General features: G+C 43.2%; 1 protein-coding gene across 1 annotated transcript in view; it reads right to left on the reverse strand.

Annotated features, from left to right (window-relative positions):
* LOC111045727 (propionyl-CoA carboxylase alpha chain, mitochondrial) overlaps positions 1-27,003 on the reverse strand; it is a 205,471-nt gene that overhangs the window by 30,236 nt on the left and 148,232 nt on the right. The window contains exon 13 of the mRNA XM_039423810.1: positions 25,055-25,136. Coding sequence (XP_039279744.1) covers positions 25,055-25,136 — 82 coding nt within the window. The remainder of the gene's footprint in view (positions 1-25,054; positions 25,137-27,003) is intronic.

A 27,003-nucleotide genomic window follows, 5' to 3' on the forward strand; every position in this document is an offset into this window, starting at 1 on the left:
GTTTTCTACATTTAACCGATGACTTTACTCCTTTTGCTACGCATTTATTTACAACCTCGTCATCATTCTCATTACAAACTAAAAAGCTGTAAAGTTTCGATCTAAGACCTATAAATTTAGAGATCGGCCTTGAGCCCGTTTCATCCTTAAACTTACCTACAACTTTATTTCTCTCCATGGAAAAGCAAGGGTGGGCAGGTGGATAGTTAGAAGTATCGAAAAGGGTCAAATTTTCTCTAATCAACTGATACACATCTTCGACTTTCAGGTTTAGAAGAAAACTGTCGGTATCGGTCATACAGAGTTCTACGCGGTTCCAGGGTACGATTTTTTGTAATTTGCAATAGAAAAAATCGTACATATGGAATTTACTCAACTCCAGTACGGAAAAGCCGGAATAGACAGGTTTGTTCATTTTAAGTTCCAACTTGCGAGAGAAAACCGCGATCACGTCCGGACTAATTATTTGCCAGCGTTTGCATAACGGATTTGAAATGTACTTGTCTAATCGTTTTTCGTCTGTAATAATTTTAACATTCATATGTTTCCGAACTGATTGTATAGTCTTACCAAATATCAAGTTACAACAGGCCTTAAAGAAGGATATTTCAAATTTATATTTCGCGTTCTGTCTATTCCGGATATTGAAGTTGATGTAGCTTTTCAGCCAGGGAGATTGGGAAAAACAAATGACGCGATGCACTTTCAATAATTTCAAACCGAGCTGAAGGTAGAGTTTTAAATTGACATAGTGTACAATGTACTTTTCATGGTTAAAAAGTGTGTTCATGAGTTTTCTGGTCACTCCCTGACCGTTCTCATTTGTCTGATACTCGGACAGCAATTCCCGCGGTGGAGTTAAGTGTAGCGGCGCGAGAGGGAAGCTGGCATGCTTATCGTGTAAATCTTTTGGGTACTCGAGATCACATTCAATTACGTAACCAGTTCCTGAATTGCTGTCCAAATTCGCGAAATCAAGTTTGGAAATTTCTTCCTCTGTGAGGAATTTGAAATTCCCAAAAGGGAGGGGTCTGCTCATAGCTTCCGAGTATAAACTGTTTGCATCGATATAAAGCAGATAATTAGACGGTTTTGAAGGATCGTATGTTTCGGGTAGATGTTTGTTATTTGCTTCGCAATAACGTTTACCGATAAATGACACCCCACCCCTCATCCCCGCCTCAAACATAAGATGCATGTCCGGATCTGTAAGTAATTGCAGTTCGACTTTAGTGTGTTTCAGCATGCAATTCCAGGTGAAGTGCGCGAGAGAAAGAAAATGGGTCACATCAAGACCGTATGAGCTAAAAAGCGTAGACCTCATGGATTCAAAAACTACCGCTAATAGCATTACGTCCAAACATAAATAAAAATCATGATATTCACCCAGATTTTTCAGCTTGAATGTTGAGAACACTCTTTGCGCATGCTCATATTCTTCGCGAGACAGAGGTGTATCAGTTAAGTCGTTATGAAAACATTCAATGGGAGGGAGCGATGTTTCCACGAATTTTTCGGGACAGCTCATGTACAAGTAGGGATATACTCCTTTTTTCAACAAGAGCTGTCTGTGTTCGCGAGGTGGATCATGAAACACCGAAAATAATCTTTTGAACTTCTTTTCCATGTCTGTACTTTCTACCAAATTACGCACCAATACTTCCAAGGATTCAGACATAAACTTGTAGGAATCTAGAAATTTAATTTTGCCTACCGAAAGTGTTAAAAATCTCTCTGACGTATTCGCAATGCAGGATATTTCTTTTTTACATTTACCGAGCGCTTTCAGAATAAAATGCGAATCAAAACCGGAGAAATTATGGAAATAACACGAAATGTACTCCGGAGTACGAGCTGTTAAATTGCAAGAAACATGTGCTGCACATAGGTAATTACCGGTTTCATGCACGTGGTGTCGACATTTAATATCGGTTTCTGAGAACGGTTCAGCACAAAGCCCGCAGTTTACTGAATTTTGAAATTCGCGCTCTTCACTTTCAGACAAATGTTGCATCGGAATTTCACGTTTCATATCCTCATACAAAATTTCGCCAAGATCTGTAATTTCCTGAAGAAATTTCTCCATGATTTTTTCGTCTAAACTACTCGATCTATGGAGTACAGGTCCGTATGCAATTTCTCCGTTTACATCTATAACAACGAAACAATACCCGCAAGGAATATGCCGCGCCGTTTTCTTTGTGTAACTACGAGTAACTTCATCGGAATCGGAATCATCATCAACATCATCATCATCATTAATATTAACAACGTATGTTTCTAAATCCGCGTAAATTGTGTATTTTTTCTTTAACGTCGCGCCTAGTTTCTTGAATTTAATTGTCTCTCCGCGTTTAGGATATGAAACGCGCTGAGATTCAAACTTGGAACAAAGTTCCATATGTTTCATCAAATTTGCTTTCCCGTCACAATTTATAGATTTGTCTGATGTGAACCGGTGAAAACAGAAATTACAAACATGTACTTGTCCATGGTGTTTTGAAAGGTGAGAGAAAAGTCGCGATAATCCGTTTTTTCCGTTAGCGGTGTTGATTAAACAATAATGAGTTTTTCCTGCATCGCCTTTCAACATTAAAAGATTAATTTGGTGTTTACGCGTGCGGAAAATGCTTGTACGGTAGGGGAAAAACTTTTTGTTGTCATAGGCGATGACGTGAATTGCAATATCCAGATTGAGTATTTCGAATTTCTTAATATCGCGTGTCGTCACCGGGAAATTTACACCTCGCATATTGAGTCTGTGAGCAAACTTGCTCAAATACTTTACAGTCAAGTGTGAGTCCTTTGGCTTCTGATGAAAATATGCGAGGACCGACCACAAAAAACATTTTTCGTCAGAAAGATTTTTGACATTTATAATACATTTTTTGTTTTTCAAAAACTGTGGTGTTTGAATGTAACTGGATGTGTATATTGGATTATATTTGATTACATTTACATCTAGTGATTCAATTTTCTTTAGCACCCATCCACTCCCATGTCTTACGAAATTTTCGAAAAATGAGAGGATTTTTCTCACAGCCAAGAAAAAATGCTCATTAAAATCTTCATAGTTCTCAAGCACGTTTAGCGCTATGTTGGAGTAACTATGTAGATTTATTAGAGATGAAACAGACTCATCAACCTTGTCATCCAGCACCACTAATTTATACAATAAAACGTTTAAAACTATGTACCACTTTACATTTGCATCATACCGTGCCGCATGCTCCCTAATTATCTCGAAAACTCGAGTTTTCGTCCTCTCAAGCACACTCTCAATGTCAATATCCTCGTCCTCAAAACTGATGCGATGGCGAACTGCGCTTGAATTGATCCCACGAAGTCTGCGTTCCCTCGGCATGATACTGAAAAAACAAAAGAATAATGATCAGGATGGCATAGGCAATTAATAGTATGTGTAAAGGAATGTAATTCACAATCAGTTGTGAATTGGCATTCACGATGTTATCACAAGGACAGATAATGTTGCATGAAAGATTGAGATTATTAACATTCGATAAAAGATGGACAAAAACTAGTCAGAATTTGTCGGTAGAAAATATGGCGAAAGACGGTTTTGTATTCGCAAGTGAACCGGATATTGTGCGTTGCGTATTTTGTTCAGTTTGTATAGGAGATTGGGATCAAAATGATGTTGTAGCCAACGAACATGCAAAGTTTAGCCCGAACTGTAGAAGGAAAGGAAATATAACAATTGAAGAGGAGAATTACGATAATAATATTCTACGAGAATATGAAGAAAGATATTTATCATTTACCAATATGCCAGAAGATTTATCTGTACAAGGAGAGTACTTTGAAAAACTACCTCCACACCATCTACATTGTTACATTTGCAAACCATTAACTGATAGAGCAGACTATTTTGCAAGAAATGGTTATTTCTTACATAACTATCACTATCTACAATGTGTGTTTTGTAAATATATTATCGTTGAACCATTTGAAAAAGTAATGCATTTACCGTTTTGTTTATATGCTGATGAGTGTAAGAAAAAAGAAGAAGAAGAAGAAGCTCATCATACAGATGAAGCGAAAAAATCACAAGCATGCAGTATAATGTAGAAGGTTTTTTATCCTCCGAGGACAAGAACTGTCCTCGGAGGATAAAAACTGTGCTCGGAGGAGAAAATCGAAGTAAAAATGTACTTACATGTGTTGATTTGATGAAATGAAATAATCGGATATGCTTCTCTCAGCTCCTCGACTCGGTTCAGGTATTGTTCCAGCTTAGCTCCTCGGCTATGATTTTCTCGATGCAGGTAAGTTTCCCTCACGAGAGCACAACTGCTTATGAGACCGAGTTGTGAGGTGAGAAAATGCTGTGAAAAACAATGAAATATTAATAACTGTAACCAAATATATATTATAAAAATCAATTTAGTGTTATTTCACAAAAATATGAGAATGTAACAAAAATTTTTACTTACAATCAATAATGTTAGCGTCGAGCTAAACCTCTGTGGAGTATGCAGTGCTCGCCAATTGTGATAGGCCTCCTCGGCAGCTAGTACGTGTAGACAAGTGCACTCAATCACTCTCCACTACGCAAGCTGCATTAAGTGATAAGAAATTAAAAATGTGTTTTTATATAGCTTGATGTATGTACGCACAGGCTGACATCACTCGGTCGCTCACTCAGACAAGGCCGGGCAACGCCCTCCCGACCTTCACAAGGCCGCCCGAGGAGCAGAATGGATTCACTTTAACTGGCAGTATAGGAATGACGGATTAAAAAGGAACTCACGACTGATTTCTCTTTCACATGGCTTTTGCAATAGAGGAAAAAGCGGCAACGTGCCAGGAGGCTCGAGTTGGGTGCAAGCCACATATAAAGTGACATATAAAGTGAATAATATGGATTCACTTCAACTGGCAGTATAGGAAGGCAGGATTAAAAAGGAACTCACGACTGATTTCTCTTTCACATGGCTTTCGTAATAGAGGAAAAAGCAGTAGCGAGTAAGTGAGAATAGGAGATAACGCATGGGGCCATCTGTTTTTTTTTTCCACCTAGTAGTTTGCACAATCTTTAAGCTTATGCGAGAGACAGAGAAACGATGGGTGTATCACACTCTCTTGTACCCTCCGAATTATTCAATTTGCAATCACTTTATAATTTTACAGTATAAAGATGTAACAGATTCACTCAGTATAAAGATGGATTCACTTTAATCTGTCAGTAGATACAGTATAAGTTATTAGTTGTATTAATTTGCAATCACTTTATAATTTTACAGTATAAAGATGTAACAGATTTACTCAGTATAAAGATGTAACAGATTCACTTTAATTTGACAGTATAGCATTAGATGTAGAAATATGGATTCACTTTAATCTGTCAGTATAAAGATGTAGAAATATGGATTCACTCAGTATAAAGATGTAACAGATTCACTCAGTATAAAGATAGATGGAGGGGGATTTGCGCAAAAATTTTTCCTTATTTCTCGGTAATTGCGCAAAAATTCTTCCCAGTAATCCCAGTATTAGGCTACTAATATGGGTGAAACCATGGTGATGAAAGAATGTAATTTGAGGCTAGTTAATAGGACTGGTCAGCATTCCAATAGTTATTGTGTGTGAAAATAGATTTTGAGCTAGAAATTACAAGCTGTGATCAGTTGGATTCTGAGGTTGAAAGGTTCACAAGGGACATCCAAGAAGCAGCCTGGGACAGCACTTCACATTCAACACAGAGAAGAAGGTCTTCTGGTTCACATTATCCACATCACATATTGGAACTTATCCATGAGAAGAGGGAAGCTAGGAAAAAGTGGCAGCGAACAAGAGCACCAGTGGATAAAACTCATTTGAATTTTCTAGCTAAGAAACTGAAGGAATGTATCAGTAGCTATAAGAATGATATGATCAGTGAATATCTCAGAAACCTTGATACAGATAATAACTCTGATTATTCACTCTGGAAAGCTTCAAAGTACTTGAAAACCCCCTCAGTTCAAGAAACACCAATCAAAACAATTAATGGTGAGTGGGCAAGGAATAACGAACAGAAAGCTGAACGTTTTGCAGAATACCTGGAAAGTGTCTTTCAACCTCATCAATTCCAAGGTGGTGTAGAAGATGATCAGATGGGAATATCACAGGATATGAGAGAGATTCCAGCCTTAACAACAAATGAGCTGATAAGTATTATCAAGACAACCAGTTGTAAGAAAGCTCCAGGATATGATCTCATTACTGGTGAAGTTCTGAAAAACCTACCAGATAGAGCTTTGAAAAAACTCACAGTTCTCATAAATGCAGTTTTGAGGATGAAGTATGTGCCACTGTCATGGAAGGTAGCTGAAGTCATCATGGTCCCCAAGGCAGGTAAACCACCACATGATGCATCATCTTATAGACCCATATCTCTACTACCCATAATGGCCAAGATCTTCGAAAAAGTTTTGCTCTCCAGATTGAAAAGATTGAAACATGTGATAGAGAGTGGACAACTCATTCCTGATCATCAGTTTGGATTTAGAGGAAAACATTCAACAGTTCAGCAAGTCCATAGAATTACTCATGTAATTGAGAAGACTCCAGAAGGGAAAAAATATTGTGCTGCTATCTTTTTAGACGTCACTTAGGCATTTGATAAAGTGTAGCTTGTAGGTCTAATTAAGAAACTACAAAAAGTTTTACCTCAGCAATATGCCTCATTTCTAAAATCTTACCTGTCAGACAGATTCTTCCGAGTAAAACAAGGTGATAGCTACTCAGGACTAACACCAATTAAAGCTGGAGTACCTCAAGGAAGTGTATTGGGCCCTACTCTGTATCTGCTCTACACCAGCGATCTTCCTGTGCCAGAAAATGACACTATTGCAAACTTTGCAGATGAGAAACTGCAACTGCTGTCTTAGCAGTTGGAGAAACTAATGAGGAAGCTACAAGCAAAGCGCAAGAAGCCATCAAGAAAATTGAGAAATGGACTAGAACCTGGCGGATTAAGTTGAATGAAAGCAAGTCCACACATGTTGTCTTCACAAATAGGCATTATGTGTACATCCCAATAAGATTAAACAACAAAGAAGTTCTGTTTGCAAATGAAGCTAAGTATCTTGGAATGACAGTAGATGCAAAACTACGATGGAAGTCACACGTCAAAAAAGAAAGAAAGAAGAACTGGATTTCAAATACTCAAAAATGTACTGGCTATTGCGAAGAAATTCAAGTATTGTATAGACAAATTCTTCGGCCTGTGTGAATGTATGGCATCCAGCTGTGGGGCTGTGCAAGAAAAAGTAACATCAACATCATCTAGAAATTCCAGAACAAGGTTTTGAGAAATGCTGTCAATGCTCCATACTTTGTCAGAAACTCGGATCTACACAGGGACCTACAGATGGAAGAAATTGATGTGATGATCACAAAGGCTGACAGAAACCATGAAGAGACTCTACATAATCATCAGAACATCCAAGCTCTACACCTCATTGACAACTCTAATACAGTGAAAATACTGAAAAGGAAGAAGCCTACAGATCTCGTTTAAATGTAGTAAGAGTGATTTTGAAAGAAACAGTGCATGGGCATTGCTCACTTAGACTGAGAAGGAGTGAATACCCCTTTAATGTCAAACTTTTACGTATTAATTTAAGCTAGAATTGAACTGTTCATTAACCAAAGTGTTGGATTGCAGTCAAATTACAATAAAAAAAACTTGATGTAATTGCATTTTATATTATTGTATTATATTTATAATCATCATCATAAATGTTTCTATATTTAATTTTCTCATTTCTAATTAATTTCTTTAGTTGTACTTCTAATTGTCTTTGTTTTTCAAACGATTAATGTAATGGAAGCAAAATGGATCATTGATCTGTTGCTTCCACATATTCTTGTTTTTCAATAAATAAAATAATTTTTTTCAATAAATAAAATATGTTGATCTCAAATAATTATCCAAATCTTGGTTTTTCAGTTGTCTGATCAGATAAATCACTCTTGAAAACTTGCTTGATATATAATGAATATGAGCTTCTCAAGTCAAATATTTGTCAATGGAAGTAGTATAAAAATGGGGAGTCTGGCACACAAGTGTGCCAGACTCCCCATTAACCTCAAGGTCACTCAAGTCGACCAAACCTAACCTCAAGGTCATCCAGGTCAACCAAACCTAACCTCAAGGTCATCCAGGTCAACCAAACCTAACCTCAAGGTCATCTAGGACAACCAAACCTAACCTCAAGGTCATCTAGGTCAACCAAACCTAACCTCAAGGTCATCTAGGTCAACCAAACCTAACCTCAAGGTCATCCAAGCCAACCAAACCTAACCTCAAGGTCAGAAAAAAAAATTAAAAAAAAAACACATAAAATTGAGAATAAATCATTAGGGATCTTGAACTGTAGGCTATAAAAGGAGTTGTTCTGCAAGGAGTGGGATATTGTGTCTTGTGCAGTCGTGCCGCCAGTACGTGTGTGTGCCACCAGTACATGTGTGTGTGATTTTCGTGTATTGGTTTTGGATTACTTTCATCTTTATCAACATCAAGAGTAAGTACCAGTGCATTTTATAGTTATATATATATATATATATATATATTTATATTATATTCCTGATTTGACAATTAAGTTCAAAAGAGTAGAATTTAGAAGTAGATGGTTTGAGACTGACAATTAAATTCTAAAATGACTTAAATTCGAAAATGACAAGTTTAATTGTGAATTAGGTTCCAATACATAGAGTAAATGACATAGTCAAAAATGACTAGTATAATTATGAATTAGGTTCCAATACATACAAGTTGAGAGTTTAATTGTGAATTAAGTTCTTCGAGTTGGTGGTTGTAATTCATCCTAACCTAAAAAACTTATAACAAGTCTTTACCCTAGAATTAGGCTGTACCCACAATATGTTTGACATTGATAGTGTGTATGTCGTTTCAGACATAGAAGTAGATCCCCTATCACAAAGTAGATCCTAGACCCCCATTCACATTCCCCCACCATACAGATCCGGACCATCATCCCCTAGAACATTTACTATAAACACCTATGAACCCCCATCCCCGACACACCCACACATCTGACCCACGATCCTAGATATTGATACTGATTCACCACCTTCATCCCCAACATCTGTTGATAGTGATGAAGGTATATATATATATATATATATATATTATATATATATATATATATATATATATTATATATATATATATATAGAGTTGAATACTGCATACCATACTTATACAATATTGTTTTGGATTGTTCCAGATGATGTGTTTTCCATTGTTGATAGTGATGAAGGTATATATATATATATATATATATATATATATATATATATATAGAGTTGAATACTGCATTCCATACTTATACAATATTGTTTTGCATTGTTCCAGATGATGTTTTCCATTGTAGTGATGAAGGTATATATATATTGTCACGATGTATATCGTAACTAGAGAAAGGAATTGAATTTAGGGCTCATTTATTCGACGCTCGGCTATCTTTCATAGAATCTGAGGGGTCAACGTTCAAGCCAGCCACTGGCCTACCGCTCAGCGATGCTGCGCATCCTCTCTCCCCTCCCTCTCGGTCACTGAGGGAGGCTCGAGAAAGGCCAGCAGGAGGCAGTCGAGTTCGGAGAGCCAAGTCGAGCGGTCGAGAGAGGTGAGAAGGAAGCAGCGAGCAGCTAGCAACGTCACAGTACGTCTTGTACTAAGTGAACTCCGATTTCTTCAGCGACCGGGAGTTGTGTTGAGGCTAAAGTCGATTAGCCCCCAACACGGTGAACTCCACTGCTCTACACTCGTTTGGGCGAGTGTTGAACGACATTTAACCTGTTTAGACGACGGGTTACCAGTTTCGACCAACGGCTACACGTCAGGTTTGGTCGAAACCTGACTCCCCATTGGTAGACCACCAGTGGGACATCGAGGCGCAGAGGACATCTGGGAAGGTGTGGAAAAGCCTTTCCCGCAACCCCGCGGACGATCCGGACCCCAGGAGGACAGATGGTGCCCGGCAAGTAGGACTTAGGAAAGTCCAGAGTGCTGGCCGCCGCAGCGCACTAATCCAGTGCGGGATCGAGAAAGGACATCTGGGAAGGTGTGGAAAAACCTTTCCCGCAACTCCGCGGCCGATCCGGACCCCAGGAGGACAGCTGGTGCCCGGCAAGTGGGACTTAGGAAAGTCCAGAGTGCTGGCCGCCGCAGCGCACTAATCCAGTGCGGGATCGAGAAAGGACATCTGGGAAGGTGTGAAAAACCTTTCCCGCAACTCCGCGGCCGATCCGGACCCCAGGAGGACAGCTGGTGCCCGGCAAGTGGGACTTAGGAAAGTCCAGAGTGCTGGCCGCCGCAGCGCACTAATCCAGTGCGGGATCGAGAAAGGACACCTGGGAAGGTGTGGAAAAACCTTTCCCGCAACTCCGCGGCCGATCCGGACCCCAGGAGGACAGCTGGTGCCCGGCAAGTGGGACTTAGGAAAGTCCAGAGTGCTGGCCGCCGCAGCGCACTAATCCAGTGCGGGATCGAGAAAGGACATCTGGGAAGGTGTGGAAAAACCTTTCCCGCAACTCAGCGGCCGATCCGGACCCCAGGAGGACAGATGGTGCCCGGCAAGTGGGACTTAGGAAAGTCCAGAGTGCTGGACGCTGCAGCGCACTAATCCAGTGCGGGATCGAGAAGGACATCTGGGAAGGTGTGGAAAAACCTTTCCCGCAACTCCGCGGCCGATCCGACCCCAGGAGGACAGCTGGTGCCCGGCAAGTGGGACTTAGGAAAGTCCAGAGTGCTGGCCGCCGCAGCGCACTAATCCAGTGCGGGATCGAGAAAGGACATCTGGGAAGGTGTGGAAAAACCTTTCCCGCAACTCCGCGGCCGATCCGGACCCCAGGAGGACAGCTGGTGCTCGGCAAGTGGGACTTAGGAAAGTCCGGAGCGCGAGCCGCCGCAGCGCACTGATCCAGTGCGGAACCGAAAGAGGACCTCTGGGAAGGCCAGGGAAGGCCTTTACCAGAGCTCCGCGACCAACCCGGACCCCGGAAGACACCCGGTGCCCAGGACTAAGACTTAGTCCCGAGACGAAGCCCTTTTTCACGACTGACACCGCAAAGTTCCTATTCCCTTCATTCCGCGACCAACCCTGTTTGGCAGTGCGAAAGCACGGCCCCTCTTTCCTAAAAGAGGGAAACATTTCTCCAAAGCACTCAAAACCCTGTTTCAACCCCCAACCCGAACGAGGGTGGTTGACGGACGCCCCACCAGGACTCCCGTCCCCTGCCGCGGCCCTCCCCAGTCGCCGACTGAGTTTAGCCGGCCCAGAGCGACACTGGGAACTCTGATAGAGACAGGTGTGGGCAAAAATCTACTCAGAAGATTGGCACACGAACGTGGGGCCCAAGGCAGGAGGAGTAAAGCAGCAATGAGTGCAGAAGAGAAATGTAATTGCACCGGAGAAGACCAGGAGGCGCGAGAGGATAACAGCGATCCAGGAGTGTCCTGGATTTACAAACTCCACCGGAATGAAGCTGTGGATCTAGCAGCATCAGCAGGGCTACCTACAACAGGTACCATGGCAGAGCTCAGGAGAGCTCTTGTCGAAAACCACCAGAGGACAATGGTGGAGGCCGCCGGTCTAAACAGGATCGGTGGCGGAGCTGGCACAGGTCAGGAAGAGGAAGGAGCTGCAGCTTTGTGGCCACCAGTTGCGGAGGCCACTGCATGTTCCAGACTGGAAGAAATACCCAAGGAGACGTCTCCAGAGTTTGATGGCGACTCCAGCAACTCCTGGGTGTACAGAGTGCACGATCAGGGCTTGATTGATCTAATACTCGACTCAGTGCTGACAGATAGCACAAGTACGAGCCTGAGGAGGGCTCTACTGGAGCAACGACAGCGGATTGTTGCGATGCTCCCCGTTCTGGATAATGGGGAGGAGGTGCTTCGTCGAGGAGCGCGAAGGCCAGCACCAGTTAGCGAGGAGGCAGAGCCTGCGCTGGTGAGGCCGGAGATGCCGGAGAGGCATAATAACATGTCTAGGCATGTGTTGAGGTCACCTACCAGGTCAGCGGTGCCTGCTACATCCTGTATGGACCCGGGTGCCGTGTGTGACAAGGTTCGAGGGTGGCGGCTCTCATATGATGGGAGTGGAGATGCTCCAAGTTTTATGGAGCGGCTCGAGGAGCTGCAACAAGCATATGGCTTGTCTGGCAGACAGTTATTTCCAGCACTACCTGAAATGTTAGCGGGGAAATGTTCCTTATGGATGAGGAATAGGAGAGAACAGTGGAGACACTGGGAAGATTTCCTGAGAGACTTTCGGTCTCGTTACTATCCACCTACTTATGTGGAGGATCTTGAGAATGAAATTCTCGACAGGTGGCAGAGAGAAGGCGAGCTCATAGACGACTATGTCGAGGAGCTGCTAACGCTGATGAGAAGAAGAGGTGGTTTTTCAGAGAGGAGCCAGGTACAGAGATTGTACAAGAATCTTCTACCACGCTACAAGCTCTACATCAGGGAGACTGAAGTGTACACCATCGACGTCTTGCTACACTTAGCGAGGCAATATGAACGAATTAAATTCGAGGAGAAGAGTGCTCAACAGAGACAACGAGCAGTGAAGCAGGAGGAGGTGAGGAAGCAGACCAAGCCTCGACAGGAGACTACTACTACACAGCGTCGGAGTGAACAACCTCCAGAAGGCCCCGTGTGTTGGCAGTGCAAGAAGGTGGGACACTGGAGATCAGAGTGTCCGGAGGTTTCACTCTGCTCAAAGTGCGGGAAGTCACGACCAAATTGTTCCTGTGAGAGAGAGCAGAAGAAGACTTCTGATAAAACAGCTGGGGTTAAAACAAGGCTTCAAATCCAGCTAGAGCCAGAGCTCCAGGATGACAACCGTCTTTTCACTACAGTGGAAATAGGAGACAGACAGTATAGAGCTCTTCTCGACACCGGAGCAGAGTCCAACTATATTAGCTCTAAAGCTTTTAATAGTTTGGAAGCAGTGGAACGAGAGCCTGTGCAGCGCGGCGCTGCTATGGCTAATGGAGCGGCTGCACGTCTGCGAGGTGGTGTTATAATCAACCTGAAAATCGGCAGAATATCCCTATCAACAACACTCACAATAATGGATGGGCTTTCTCCAGATATTCTGCTCGGTATGGAGTTTCTTCGTGAGCACCGGGTGAAAATAGACCCCTATTCCCGGTCAGTGGAATGGGATCCTCATCTCGTCAAAAAGCACATTGGAGACGATATTTCCACTCCAAAAGTGGGAAAAGGAGCTGTCAACTCGAGGCTGGCTACTGTTAAAACCCAGCCTGACATAGGGAGGTCAAGGAAGCCACCTGGAATTATTCCTGTGAAGAAGCAGGAGAAGAAGAAATTTCCTCAAGTCCAGAAACACGTAGGAGCCGTGTGGAAGACTGGAAAAGAGGAATTTATTTCTCAGAAAATTTCTCCAGCCCGTGGAAAGTTCATTTGCTGGCACTGTAAACGAGCTGGGCACTGGAGGTTCAACTGTCCGGAAAAGCTGTACCGGAGGTGGAAGAAGGAGGATAATTTTCAGCAAGGAGCTGGAATTAATCTTCGAGCAGTGCAGTCTAGAAGACTGCCGGTGCTGGAAGTACACTCAAAGTAGTTTCAGATGTTGGAGACAAGAATTATAATGCCAACCGGTATTATAATTGGAAAAGGAGGACAAGGAAGGTGAACTCTGGACAGCTAGTCTACAGGAAGGAGTGTCACCTGTCCTCGGGTGCTAATCAGCTCGCCGCGAAGTTAGCGCCGGAATTTTCTGGCCTCTATGAGGTCGAGGAAATGTTGAGTGCCGGTAAGAGGTTTACTGTGCACGAGAAGGGCACCAGGCTCCACCCACACCTGCCCGAAGATGAGGAAGAGGATGGCGATGGAGCAGTTGCGGAAAAGGTGGACGGAATTCGAGCGGATGGACAGCAGGAGGCCGAGCGAGGCTATAGAGGGTCGCTGCCTATCCGGAGGATGGGATACCAGAGAGGTGTCATGCGCCGCCAATAAGGAGGTAAGAGGCGAGAAGGGGTGAATTTCATAGAAGTTCAATCATATCACAGCTTTAGAGCTATTTTTGATTCATAAATTATCCCATTTAAAATGAGGAAATTAAATTTTGTTGTCAAAGACAAAATTGCATAGATATTGAAGAAAATTAATTTAGGATTATTAGCACAAATTTATTAGCCGAATTTTGAAAATTAATAGCATAAGCATGATTCCGAAAATAATGAAAATATTAATAGACTGACATAATTTATTGTTGTTGAAAGAAATTTGTCAATGATATATTGAAAGAGAGAGGAGGAAAAAGCATATTCCGTTTTATTTTTCCTATAAAATAGAGTCCTACTTAAACTAAATGGCAACTCAACCATTACAGTTTAATTAATATAATCAGTCATAAAGCACTGGCTGGATTAAATGGAAAAAAAATTATTATTGACAAATCAATACGTTTCTTTTGATCTGAAGGCAATCCCAATAATTTCAGATTGAAATTTATTACAATATTAAGATGTGACCAAGCAAGGATAATCAAGAAAATTTTCTACAGTCTATGACTAGTTAATAACAGCTAAAATCGATTCCAACTAGACTAAATTTTATTGATCGGTATGTTACCGATATTGTTGTAACCAGGTACAGGTTAACAAACAAAACTTGCAGTAGCCTGTTTTCTATTTGCCATAAATAGATGATGGCGAAATGAGTGGATAGAGAATATTAGAAGATATTATAGATCAGTGTGATCCGAATAATATCTTAACCATTAGGTAATGGTTATAATAATTGAAATCATTTAATGAAGCTGGTGGTAATTGCTTTAATCCGTGTAAAGTGTTACAGTGCAGTTAATTAACAGACGTTATTATACTGTGGGATAAAAGTGAATTACGTTGCAATTAATTATTCATGTGGAATGAATAAATTGCGTTTGATTGTGAGTCGAGATGTACTACAATCGGAGGTTATTAGCTTCAGATTATGATTAAAATTTTCTAATATTTCACTTGAAAATAAAGTCGGAGGACTTACTATAAATTGGAATAAAATAATTATTATTTCAATTCGAATTAATTCTATGTTGGATCGAGAAGTTACTTGTGCTGTGCAGATAAGATAAACATTATCTCAACTGGCTAACTGCTATCGCCAAGCTTCTAGTCTGTAGAAGAGAATTACTTCTACTTTTCAATAACAATTTATAAAATAGAATTCATGTGAATTCTAGTTTTTCCAGATATTCTACTGTTATTGAGTCAGTCTGTGTTTGATTGTGCTATTGTTAGTTTTGGAATTAGATCACGTCTCGAGAGTGAATCTAATTTTTACTCAGCCTACCATCATGAGTTTATTGACGGTGCATTAATTCATTCAATTATTACTATTTGTGCTGATTGTTGTGATTATTTTTCGGAAAATCAATATTTGCTGAGTGTGAATTAATTAACAGCTGTTGTGTCATTATACACACCTTGTGTGAGTAATTACTTTGAAAAAGTAAATTGAGATTTATTTCGGGGTGAAATAAGTCTTGAAGTGAGAAAGAGAGATTGAGCATTAAATGTTCACTGCTTGTGAATTAATTAGCAGATGTTATCTGTTATAATAAACACACTGTCATTTAGATCCAATGGAAGGTTACTTTGCATAAGTAAATCATGTGATTGATTTCATTATTGAAATGAACAGTGAGAAGTGGAATGTTGAGTTGAAATTTATAGTTTCGATTTTATTATTGTGATATAGTGAGAAGGCTGAGATCCTCATAACAGATCGAAAATTAATTATTATTTCGACCACATTTAATTGTGATATAAAATCGAAATATGTGGTGTAACATCACAACTAGTGGCTTCTTGTCAATCATATAATTCAGTATTCCTCATCATATTATCATCTCTCATATTTTATTGTGAACAATAAGCTGCTGATACACTGAACTAACTGAGAGTATCCATCACTCTGACACTTGGTGATTTTCCTGGACTCCAATTCACCTCTATCAACTTCTGCCTTCTGTGAAGTGCTACATTGTTGTGTATCACGTTTCTTCTTGAGGATGAAGACTGCAACTTGAGTCTACTTCCTCGGCGAGCTCCTGGAATTATTGGGGCTGTATCTCAGCTGACTATTGCTGAGACCACGACGAGTTCCTGGTCGTGTTGGAGATTCATCCCAGCTGTCTGATGCTGGAAGTTAGGCAGTGCGCAAGCACGGCGAAGCAAGGCAGTGTGAGAACACGGCCATGCAGGGCGAAAGCCCGGCACATGCAGTGCGCAAGCACAGCGAAGCAAGGCAGTGTGAGAACACGGCCATGCAGGGCGAAAGCCCGGCACATGCAGTGCACAAGCACGGCGAAGCAAGGCAGTGTGAAAACACGGCCATGCAGGGCGAAAGCCCGGCACATGCAGTGTGCAAGCACGGCGAAGCAAGGCAGTGTGAGAACACGGCCATGCAGGGCGAAAGCCCGGCACATGCAGTGCGCAAGCACGGCGAAGCAAGGCAGTGTGAAAACACGGCCATGCAGGGCGAAAGCCCGGCACATGCAGTGCGCAAGCACGGCGACTCATTGCAGTGCGGAAGCACGGCGTTTCCCTTGCAATGTTATTTAGGTTCTCAGAACCTGTCTGAGGTATTGTTCACCTCGTTTTTTTTGTGTTACCCGCCCCTCCTGGCAGTGCGAGAGCACCGCGACTCTCATCTGCAGTGCGGAAGCACGGCGTCCTCGGCAGTGTGGAAACACGGCAACTCTGCAGTGCGGGAGCACGGCGTCCTTTTCGCGATGCGAAAGCATGGCGTTCCTGGCAGTGCAGAAGCACGGCGCCCTGGGCAGTGCGAAAGCACGGCATTCCTTTTGCAGTGCGAAAGCACCGCGTCCTTATTTTTGCAGTGCGAAAGCACGGCGCTTCTTGTAGTGCGGAAGCACGGCGTCCCCCATCGCAGTGCGCAAGCACGGCATGCAGGGCGAAAGCCCGGCCTGCAGGGCGAAAGCCCGGCAAAGGTAGTGCGCGAGCTTGACCAAGGCAGTGTGGGAACACTGCAGCCAGATTGCGAGCTCGTCCGAACGTCGGGCGCAAGCATGACACATCGGTCAGTGAGTGTCTGGATTGTCATTACGCGGACGCACACCTTCGCGGTGTGGAAACACCGCGGCAGTGTGAAAACACGGCACGCAGTGCGCAAGCACGGCCTGCAGGGCGAAAGCCCGGCGATTTGTTTGTGTGTTTCTGTGTTTTTGTGTTTCTGTGTTTTTGTGTTTCTGTGTTTTTGTGTTTTTTGTGTGTTTTGTGTGCCCTGTGTTGTCCCTCCTGGCAGTGCGAGAGCACCGCGACTCTTACCTGCAGTGCGAAAGCACGGCGTCCTTTTGCAGTGTGAAAACACGGCGACTCGGCAGTGCGAAAGCACGGCGTCCATTTATGTACAGTGCGAAGCACGACACTTCCCGGCAGTGTCCTGCAAGTGTGACACGGCGCTCCCCGGCAGTGCGAAAGCACGGCGCTCTCACCTGCAGTGCGGAAGCACGGCGTCCTGGGCAGTGCGGAAGCACGGCGACTCGGCAGTGCGAAAGCACCGCGTCCTTATTTTTGCAGTGCCAGAGCACGGCGACTCTTTGCAGTGCGGAAGCACGGCGTTTCCCTTGCAATGCTACTTAGGTTCTCAGAACCTGTCTGAGGTGTTGTTCACCTCATTTTTTTTGTGTTACCCGCCCCTCCTGGCAGTGCGAGAGCACGGCGCTCTTATCTGCAGTGCGGAAGCACGGCGTCCTCGGCAGTGTGGAAACACGGCAACTCTGCAGTGCGGGAGCACGGCGTCCTTTTTGCGATGCGAAAGCATGGTGTTCCTGGCAGTGCGGGAGCACGGCGCCCCGGGCAGTGCGAAAGCACGGCGTTCCTTTTGCAGTGCGAAAGCACCGCGTCCTTATTTTTGCAGTGCGAGAGCACGGCGACTCATTGCAGTGCGGAAGCACGGCGTTTCCCTTGCAATGCTACTTAGGTTCTCAGAACCTGTCTGAGGTGTTGTACACCTCGTTTTTTGTGTTACCCGCCCCTCCTGGCAGTGCGAGAGCACCGCGACTCTCATCTGCAGTGCGGAAGCACGGCGTCCCCGGCAGTGTGGAAACACGGCAACTCTGCAGTGCGGGAGCACGGCGTCCTTTTCGCGATGCGAAAGCATGGCGTTCCTGGCAGTGCGGAAGCACGGCGCCCCGGGCAGTGCGAAAGCACGGCATTCCTTTTGCAGTGCGAAAGCACCGCATCCTTATTTTTCCAGTGCGAAAGCACGGCGCTTCTTGCAGTGCGAAAGCACGGCGTCCCCCATCACAGTGCAGAAGCACGGTGGCCTCTTGCAGTGTGCAAACACGGCGTCCCCCATCGCAGTGCGGAAGCACGGCGGTCCTTTGCAGTGCGAAAGCACGGCGCTTCTTGCAGTGCGAAAGCACGGCATCCCCCATCGCAGTGCGGAAGCACGGCGGCCTCTTGCAGTGTGCAAACACGGCGTCCCCCATTGCAGTGCGAAAGCACCGCGTCCTTATTTTTGCAGTGCGAAAGCACGGCGCTTCTTGCAGTGCGAAAGCACGGCGTCCCCCATCGCAGTGCGGAAGCACAGCGGCCTCTTGCAGTGTGCAAACACGGCGTCCCCCATCGCAGTGCGGAAGCACGGCGGTCCTTTGCAGTGCGAAAGCACGGCGTTCCTTTTGCAGTGCGAAAGCACGGCGTCCCCCATCGCAGTGCGGAAGCACGGCGGCCTCTTGCAGTGTGCAAACACGGCGTCCCCCATTGCAGTGCGGAAGCACGGCGGTCCTTTGCAGTGCGAAAGCACGGCGCTTCTTGCAGTGCGAAAGCACGGCGTCCCCCATCGCAGTGCGGAAGCACGGCGGTCTCTTGCAGTGTGCGAACACGGCGTCTCAACGCAGTATGAAAGCACGGCGCAGATCTTCAAGATCTTCTCTGAAGCTAGGCCTAGGATCTGGCCGGGTAGCTTGCTCATTTCTTCGGATGGTGCCGACGCATCACCACCGGTTGGCGAGGAACCAACCTGGCGCCCAGTTTATGTTCGGTCTATGTTGACCGGCGGAGAGGCAGCAGAATGTACTCAGGCATTTGGGACATTCTGTCTGCCGTTTACCCCTTCCATCCTCACCCCCCCTCTCCTCCCCCTCTCTTTTCCCCTCCCCCTTCCCTTAGTAGGAACAGTGTGTCACGATGTATATCGTAACTAGAGAAAGGAATTGAATTTAGGGCTCATTTATTCGACGCTCGGCTATCTTTCATAGAATCTGAGGGGTCAACGTTCAAGCCAGCCACTGGCCTACCGCTCAGCGATGCTGCGCATCCTCTCTCCCCTCCCTCTCGGTCACTGAGGGAGGCTCGAGAAAGGCCAGCAGGAGGCAGTCGAGTTCGGAGAGCCAAGTCGAGCGGTCGAGAGAGGTGAGAAGGAAGCAGCGAGCAGCTAGCAACGTCACAGTACGTCTTGTACTAAGTGAACTCCGATTTCTTCAGCGACCGGGAGTTGTGTTGAGGCTAAAGTCGATTAGCCCCCAACACGGTGAACTCCACTGCTCTACACTCGTTTGGGCGAGTGTTGAACGACATTTAACCTGTTTAGACGACGGGTTACCAGTTTCGACCAACGGCTACACGTCAGGTTTGGTCGAAACCTGACTCCCCATTGGTAGACCACCTAGACCACCAGTGGGACATCGAGGCGCAAGAGGACATCTGGGAAGGTGTGGAAAAGCCTTTCCCGCAACCCCGCGGACGATCCGGACCCCAGGAGGACAGCTGGTGCCCGGCAAGTAGGACTTAGGAAAGTCCAGAGTGCTGGCCGCCGCAGCGCACTAATCCAGTGCGGGATCGAGAAAGGACATCTGGGAGGTGTGGAAAAACCTTTCCCGCAACTCCGCGGCCGATCCGGACCCCAGGAGGACAGCTGGTGCCCGGCAAGTAGGACTTAGGAAAGTCCAGAGTGCTGGCCGCCGCAGCGCACTAATCCAGTGCGGGATTGAGAAAGGACATCTGGGAAGGTGTGGAAAAACCTTTCCCGCAACTCCGCGGCCGATCCGGACCCCAGGAGGACAGCTGGTGCCTGGCAAGTGGGACTTAGGAAAGTCCAGAGTGCTGGCCGCCGCAGCGCACTAATCCAGTGCGGGATCGAGAAAGGACATCTGGGAAGGTGTGGAAAAACCTTTCCCGCAACTCCGCGGCCGATCCGGACCCCAGGAGGACAGCTGGTGCCCGGCAAGTGGGACTTAGGAAAGTCCAGAGTGCTGGCCGCCGCAGCGCACTAATCCAGTGTGGGATCGAGAAAGGACACCTGGGAAGGTGTGGAAAAACCTTTCCCGCAACTCCGCGGCCGATCCGGACCCCAGGAGGACAGCTGGTGCCCGGCAAGTGGGACTTAGGAAAGTCCAGAGTGCTGGCCGCCGCAGTGCACTAATCCAGTGCGGGATCGAGAAAGGACCTCTGGGAAGGCCAGGGAAGGCCTTTACCAGAGCTCCGCGACCAACCCGGACCCCGGGAAGACACCCGGTGCCCAGGGACTAAGACTTAGTCCCGAGACGAAGCCCTTTTTCACGACTGACACCGCAAAGTTCCTATTCCCTTCATTCCGCGACCAACCCTGTTTGGCAGTGCGAAAGCACGGCCCCTCTTTCCTAAAAGAGGGAAACATTTCTCCAAAGCACTCAAAACCCTGTTTCAACCCCCAACCCGAACGAGGGTGGTTGACGGACGCCCCACCAGGACTCCCGTCCCCTGCCGCAGCCCTCCCCAGTCGCCGACTGAGTTTAGCCGGCCCAGAGCGACACTGGGAACTCTGATAGAGACAGGTGTGGGCAAAAATCTACTCAGAATATATATATATATATATATATATATATATATTATATATATATATATATATATATATTATATATATATATATATTATATATATATATATATATATATATATATATATATATTATATATATATATATATATATATATATATATATACCTACCTTCATCACTATCAACAGATGTTGGGGATGAAGGTGGTGAATCAGTATCAATAGCTAGGATCGTGGGTCGGATGTGTGGGTGTGTCGGGGATGGGGGTTCATAGGTGTTTATAGTAAATGTTCTAGGGGATGATGGTCCGGAGCTGTATGGTGGGGGAATGTGAATGGGGGTCTAGGATCTACTTTGTGATAGGGGATCTACTTCTATGTCTGAAATGACATACACACTATCAATGTCAAACATATTGTGGGTACAGCCTAATTCTTGGGTAATACTTGTTATACGTTTTTTAGGTTAGGATGAATTACAACCACCAACTCAAAGAACCTAATTCACAATTAAACTCTCAACTTGTATGTATTGGAACCTAATTCATAATTACACTAGTCATTTTTGACTATGTCATTTACTCTATGTATTGGAACCTAATTCACAATTAAACTTGTCATTTTCGAATTTAGGCTAAGTCATTTTAGAATTTAATTGTCAGTCTCAAACCATCTACTTCAAAATTCTACTCTTTTGAACCTAATTGTCAAATCAGGAATATAATATAAATATATATATAACTATAAAATGCACTGGTACTTACTCTTGATGTTGATAAAGATGAAAGTAATCCAAAACCAATACATGAAAATCACACACACGTACTGGTGGCACACACACGTACTGGCGGCATGACTGCACAAGACACAATGTCCCACTCCTTGCAGAACAACTCCTTTTATAGCCTACAGTTTATGAGTTTTTAATTTTTTTTTTAATTTTTTTTTCTAATTTTTTTTTCTGACCTTGAGGTTAGGTTAGGTTGGCTTGGATGACCTTGAGGTTAGGTTTGGTTGACCTAGATGACCTTGTGGTTAGGTTTGGTTGACCTAGATGACCTTGAGGTTAGGTTTGGTTGACCTAGATGACCTTGAGGTTAGGTTTGGTTGACCTAGATGACCTTGAGGTTGGGTTTGGTTGACCTAGATGACCTTGAGGTTAGGTTTGGTTGACCTAGATGACCTTGAGGTTAGGTTTGGTTGACCTGGATGACCTTGAGGTTAGGTTTGGTTGACCTGGATGACCTTGAGGTTAGGTTTGGTCGACTTGGGTGACCTTGAGGTTAATGGGGAGTCTGGCACACTTGTGTTCTCACACACAAGTGTGCCAGACTCCCCATTTTTATACTACTAATGAATATCCCCAGAAATTTTACATCGCCTATTGCATTCACACAATCTAAGCCATCTCTAAAGCCCATGTCACACCAAACTCGCTCCCGCGGCGGTGTCGTAGTTAAAAAACTCGCTTTCCATGTTATTAAATTGAGCAGGCCACACCGAGCTCATTCCCGCAGAGGGAGTACCTCGGCAGTAGTTTCACTTGGCCGTGCCAGGCGAACTTTTGAAATGTCTGCTGGTGGTACTACCGCCAAGGTAGCGAGCTCGGTCTGGCCTGCACAATTGAATAACATGGGAAGCGAGTTTCAAAAGTTTGCCTTTGGTAGCGCATGCTACTCGAGAACCACACTTGTCAAAACAAAAACAAAATCAAACTACCGCTAGCGGACGTTTTTTTGGTGTGGCCTGAACTACCGCCATGGGAGCGAGCTCGCTACCTCTAGCAGACGTTGGTGTGGCCAGTGCTTAAGGATGAAGTGCATAGTCTGTGTTTTATTCTCATTGAGCATGAAGCCGTTAGCCTTAAACCATGTCGCTGCTTGCATCAGAGTGGACTCAGTTAGATTTTTAAGATTTTGAAGGTCAGTACATTTATTGAGAAATGTGTAGTATAAAATGTGTATGTAAAAAATGTGTTAATCAGCATACAGTACCGTATTGAACGGAAATTTAGAACAGCAGGAAGATCATTTATCATAAGAATAAAAAGCGATGGTCCGAAAACTGATCCCTGTGGGACATCGAATATTTTACACATGCTACATCTGATCTCTTATCTCCAATACACACCACTTGTCCCACAAGATAAGTTTTAAATAAGCTAAGACCTGTCCACAAACGCCATACAATTTCAACTTATCGAAGAACTGCAAAGAAAGTGTTCAGATCCAATCCAGGAGGAAGAAGATTGAGGGGAAGACCCAGAATACGCTGGATTGATGAAGTCAAAACTAGGCATAAGAGAATCGAGAAGAAAAGCGCAAAATCGAGTCGAATGGAGAGGGGTTGCCGTCTAGTTGTCACCCTGACTACTTGAGACCTGGTCATTTTGGCCATAGGCTACTGTACTACTTGTACCCTCGTAAAAATATACTATTGCCATCAAGTTGTCCCCCCGACTACTTGACACCTACTGGACCAAAGGTGCCAACTAATCACCAAACGACAACTTGACACCTGGCACCCTCGCATCAGGGTGTCCCCCCGACTAGTTGTCACCTCCTTAGAAAGAAGACAAGTAGACGGGGATGGCTCACATCTACATGACACCTTGCACCCTGGCGTCAAGTTGTCACCATGACTACTTGTCACCTACAGAGCACCAGTTGGCACAACTTGGACCCCCGCGGCGTAGGGAGGAGGGATTAAGCAATTTTTATTACTGGTTATTATGTAGAATTGAATTCTAAGCACTTTTGGTTCAGTAACATTTTCCCGTCAAACGCACGGTTTGGGGGGTATTCGCCGTCTTTGCTATTTTTAGAACAAATTTTTTCGAGTTTGTTGAGAACAGAAAAAAATTATTAATAAGCCCTTTTGATGACTGAACCAGATGTAGAACATAATTCTAAACACATTTTGTTTTATTATATTTTCCCATCAGACGCATCGGTTCGAGTAAATTGAGGCTAATACTAGGACAGTCGAATTTTCATCCATCAATGACAGTAGATGAAGCTATCGGTCTGGTTATCAACTCAGGTATTACATGAAGTCTGGTAATTGATATGAGGATGAATAATTATTTATATACACTTCCGCTCAAATGGCAATCAGACCATAAGAAGACCAATGAGAATCTTCAAGTTGTGTCTGTGTCTTCTACACTCACAGACACTGTTCAAACAAATTTTATGAGTATGATTATTAAGAAAAGTGGCATGTTGCCATATCTATCACTGCACATATTGAAGGAAAGAAATAATACTTATTATTGATTGCACCATGGTTAAAAAGGCTCACTCATAAAGACATTATGTTGGAAATACAAAATTAGGAATCTTAATGCCTTTTTATATAGAACTTGATAGTTTGCCTTCTTTTTCCAACTTTCAAATGAAGAGCCAGTCTGAATAGTGATTTCTTGTGGAATGGAGTCGAGGGGATAGGTTGTCGTGACCGTAGACGACTACTTTTATCCTCGTAAAATATACCATTGCCGTCAAGTTGTCACCATGACTACTTGACACCTACTGGACCAAAAGTGCCAACTAGTCATGAACGTAAACGGCAACTTGACACCTCACACCCTCTCGACAGGGTGTCTCCCCCGACTAGTTTTCACCTCCTCAAAAAGGAGACAAGTAGACGGGGATGGCTCACGTCTACTTGTCCCCTGAGAACCAGTTTCAAAAGGGGACAAATAGTCGGGGTGGCACCTGGTCGCGTTCCCATGGAGAGGCATACTGCGGGAGGCCAAGACCCTCAATGGGTTGTAGAGCCAATGAGTAAGTAAGACGTCGTTGAATTAAGGCTAAATACTTAGTTAATGAAATATTCCCCACTCAACACTTATAACAATTTGAAGATAATCTTTCCTGTTGTGTGTTAATGAAAAGGATATTCCTAAGAATCAACAATAGTTCGTTGGATATCTGTCGATTTATTTAAGTAAGTAAGTCATTATAATATTTGTATCATCGATATTATATCAATACTGTATGTATTATCATTAATAAAATATATTAAATCTAATCATCTTAAATAATGATATTTTATCACATAATTATACTGTATAGGCTACTTTTTAAAAGGTGTATCACATAGTAGCCACTGTCAGTACTTTTATTATAGTAGTTGAGGAGATATTTACTGTACTTTATTTCAAACAAGCTCTTCATCTATGATTTTTTCACTCACCAAAGATTTCTCAGGCATGAATTTCATATACTCATGAGCCGATTTTGGTAATACCGATAAATCATAATCAGATCCCTCGAATCTGCAACAATCAAGTGACAAGAATTATTTGGGTTGAACTCCTCACATCACAATTTTTGCCCTTCAACAAGTAAGAGTAAGAGAAACTGCAAAACAAATAGAAAAATTGTATATTACAAAAGTAAATAAAATAATGGAAGTTATTATAATATGCAACAGATAGCATGAATACTGCTCTTTGAATACCTTTTTTATACAATGAAGGAATTTGCGTAAATGAACAACAAGGCTTATATATACCTGAATTGGAAACTAAGAGAAATCGTGTTGAATTTTATAAAGCGAGAGCGGTATGAAATAACAGTGCTAGAGAGAGTGAGAGAAAGTAAGAAATACTAAAGAATATCATCAAACATAATAAAAACATGGGTAAAAGAAAGGAGACGGCGCCGCCGAACGCAATGGATGAACAGGTAGAAGTTCTAGTGACCCTTCAGTGGTCGCCTATTGTTAATGAGTTTCGACATTTTCGTTGTCTATTGTAAAGGATTTCACTCTGAGGAATAAATTGGTGGCCCAGTCTGATTACTTAAAGGCATTTTCAGCTGTAAACCAGTCGTAGCCTACATTGATTGGATAAACACACACATTACTATCGATTATAAGTACAAATTGAGTCAAACTAAGAACGTATTATTTTTTATTTTACGTCCTTTTATACTTATCCTTATGCCCTATTATATTCAGTGTATATGATGAGACTAAATACATTACATAGACATTAAAAGTACACAAACAAACAAACACATATCAAAGTACAAATTGGTGATAGTGATTTTAAAAAACATTTCATACCAGTCTTTGATATGTGTTCTCGAAACTAAGTGAGACTTCGAGTATACTCCATGTAGGACGGGTAAACTGTAAGACACTGATCGAGACAGTAGTTACAAGATCTGTCAACTTGCTTGGACGAGCTGCAAACTGCGAGTGATTGTTACTGAAATGTACTGGAATGACAAATCCCCGGAGAAGGGGGAAGTTGAGGGTGAGAAAATTGATTGGGAAAATACATCGTCAAGAAATGTATTTTTGGACATCCGGCCCAATTTCAAAACACAAAATAAAAATAAATTAATATATTAAGGAAGTAGGAGGTTCATAGGCGCATGTATACTGTAATAAATTTGCATGAACCAATCAAATGGTAGTAATCGATAGGCGGCAATAGTGAGTCGATTCAAATGTATTTATATATATTTCTAAAAATGATAAGATTTTGTAAATCTTTACTGTTCAGTTTATGTATTGGATATGGCCTGAGAAAATATAAAATATCAGATATTTGATATAAGCAATAATTTAATTATTATTTTATATAATATTATATAAGTAGCAAATAACTTTCTATTTCTATTTGGCTGTTCTAATTTTAGCCGTGATACCTGATATTATCTAATCTTCTAAAATGTTATCGCATTTGGCGATGCTAGACTAATTTTTTACGGTGTACCATTCATTTTTCTCCCCAATACCATAGAGTACAAATCTCATATATATATTTGTTAATTATCAGTATTAAATTATTGCAAGAGCTCCTGAATGAGCCTATTAAGATTTTAGCGAAATTGTATCCCAGAAAACCACGACCAGATTTTATAGAATTTAATTCTCACGCTCTACCGATTGAAGCCAAGCAGAGGCAAAGCGTTATTCATTAAAAAATAATGTCATAACATATTTTGGATTATTTGATGATTATATTAATACAAATAAAATATAAAACGCATATCATCAGCTGATGAATAGCGCACGTGGTGTGTAACCACGAATTGTATGTAACTCAAGTTGGTCTGTATAGGTACAGCTTGTGAGCAAGTTGATTTTCATAGAAATGAACCACTGGGAATAATTGAATAACAAGTACT

The sequence above is a fragment of the Nilaparvata lugens genome, chromosome 3 (assembly GCF_014356525.2).
Source record: "Nilaparvata lugens isolate BPH chromosome 3, ASM1435652v1, whole genome shotgun sequence".
NCBI lineage: Eukaryota > Metazoa > Arthropoda > Insecta > Hemiptera > Delphacidae > Nilaparvata > Nilaparvata lugens.